The 1921-nt window shown below is 39.9% G+C and overlaps 1 protein-coding gene across 1 annotated transcript; it reads left to right on the top strand.

The window, feature by feature from the left end:
- The first annotated feature begins 351 nt into the window (after positions 1 to 351).
- On the top strand, positions 352 to 1377 carry LOC105818331 (olfactory receptor 52N4). Its single transcript, XM_012654289.1, has one exon. The coding sequence runs from the start codon at positions 395 to 397 to the stop codon at positions 1358 to 1360; it is 966 nt and encodes a 321-aa protein (XP_012509743.1). The 5' UTR covers positions 352 to 394; the 3' UTR covers positions 1361 to 1377.
- Positions 1378 to 1921: the final 544 nt, after the last annotated feature.

The raw sequence follows: 1921 nt of genomic DNA, 5'->3' as shown, positions 1-1921 counted from the left end.
AATAGTTACTAATATTTAAGCAAGGTATTCTAGTAAAAAAACCTTCAGAAAAGTCATAACAGAATTACATTGAATATAAATCTATGAGGATGGGAATATCTCTTTTTATAAAAAAAATTAATGTACATTTAGTGCCTGTGATGAGAACTTAGACTGCTCAATAAGAATTTGTTGAAAGCATCAATGAGTTAATCAATAAATGAAGAAAAATCAAACAAACAAAACTACTATTAGCACTCATAAAATTTGTTTCATCATTAAATTGAAATATGGAATTTTAAAAAGTTGGGAGAGAAGGAGACAAGTAACCATCACCTATGGTTTCTCTTCTTTTTCTAACTCTAGGAAAACCCACGTAACTTTTACGCTATTTCATAATCATACCAGACTTATCATGCTAATACTGAATAAAACAGATATGACTCCAGCTTCATTTATTCTGAATGGAGTCCCAGGACTGGAAGACATACAGGTCTGGATTTCCTTCCCATTCTGCACCATGTATATTGTGGCTATGGTTGGCAATTGTGGACTCCTCTACCTCATCCGCTATGAGGACTCCCTGCACAGGCCCATGTACTACTTCTTGGCCATGCTTTCCCTTACTGACCTTGTCATATGCTCCAGTACAATCCCTAAAGCCCTCTGCATCTTCTGGTTTCATCTCAAGGAAATTGGATTTGATGAATGCCTGGTCCAGATGTTTTTCATCCACATCTTCACAGGGATGGAGTCTGGGGTGCTCATGCTTATGGCCCTAGATCGCTATGTAGCCATCTGCTACCCTCTACGCTATTCAACTATCCTCACCAATCCTGTCATTGTAAAAGTTGGGCTCACCACTTTCTTGAGAGGCGTATTACTCATTACTCCCTTTACTTTCCTTACCAAGCGCCTGCCCTATTGCAGGGGCAATATAATTCCCCATACCTACTGTGACCATATGTCTGTAGCCAAATTATCCTGCGGCAACGTCAAGGTCAATGCCATCTATGGTCTGATGGTTGCCCTCCTGATTGGTGGCTTTGACATTCTGTGTATCACAGTCTCCTACACCATGATCCTTCGGGCAGTGATTGCCCTCTCATCGGCAGATGCTCGGCAGAAGGCCTTCAGCACCTGCAGTGCCCACATCTGTGCCATTGTTTTCTCCTATAGTCCAGCTTTCTTCTCCTTCTTTTCCCACCGCTTTGGGGGCCACGCAATCCCTACATCTTGCCACATCATCGTAGCCAACATTTATCTGCTCCTTCCTCCCACCATGAACCCTATTGTCTATGGGGTGAAAACCAAGCAGATACGAGACTGTGTTATGAGAATTCTTTCAGGTTCCAAGGAAGCCAAATCCCACGGCATATGAATAGACACTTGCCAGGAGTTAGAAGAGAAGGGAAGAATTACTTCTGTTTGCTTGTTTAGCCACGAGCTAATAAAATTTTTCTGGAATTACTATTTGACCATACAAAAAGGAGCTTGTTGAATGGTGAATTCCCAATGAGTGCCTTGAGAATCTCAGTATCACTGGCATGCCCATCAATCTTTCTACGATTTTTTTTTTTTAACTTTTTCACTCCTGTGAAGGACCAGTCTACTAATGAAACTAGTTTCCTTTAACAAAACCTGAGTCAATTTTTCATTGAAAAAACATGAAAGCAAAGGATATGATCTAAGATATCTTTCCAAATAATGATCAAAATTTCTGGATCGATAACCTGTTGTTACTTTCCTTTGGAAATTGTGCATTAAATATTCTCATCTTTACCAAAATACTCCTGTTTGTTCAATGCATTTTTCCTGAAGAAGAAGCTAGAACGTGTCCCATGAAGTTATTAACATACAGATTTTCAAGTTTCTAGGCATCTTACCAGAATAGTATTATTAGGCCAAATAGGCCTCTCCTAGCAGGGCTGCGCACATACTT

Source organism: Propithecus coquereli, unplaced genomic scaffold (genome assembly GCF_000956105.1).
Source record: "Propithecus coquereli isolate 6110/MARCELLA unplaced genomic scaffold, Pcoq_1.0 Scaffold44, whole genome shotgun sequence".
Lineage (NCBI taxonomy): Eukaryota > Metazoa > Chordata > Mammalia > Primates > Indriidae > Propithecus > Propithecus coquereli.
Note: the sequence above shows the minus strand (reverse complement) of the source record. Positions and strands in the feature narration are given on the sequence as shown.

Bases quoted from the DNA above. Each gene is read 5' to 3' on its own strand.
- LOC105818331 (XM_012654289.1), top strand. From the start codon at position 395: ATGCTAATACTGAATAAAACAGATATGACTCCAGCTTCATTTATTCTG.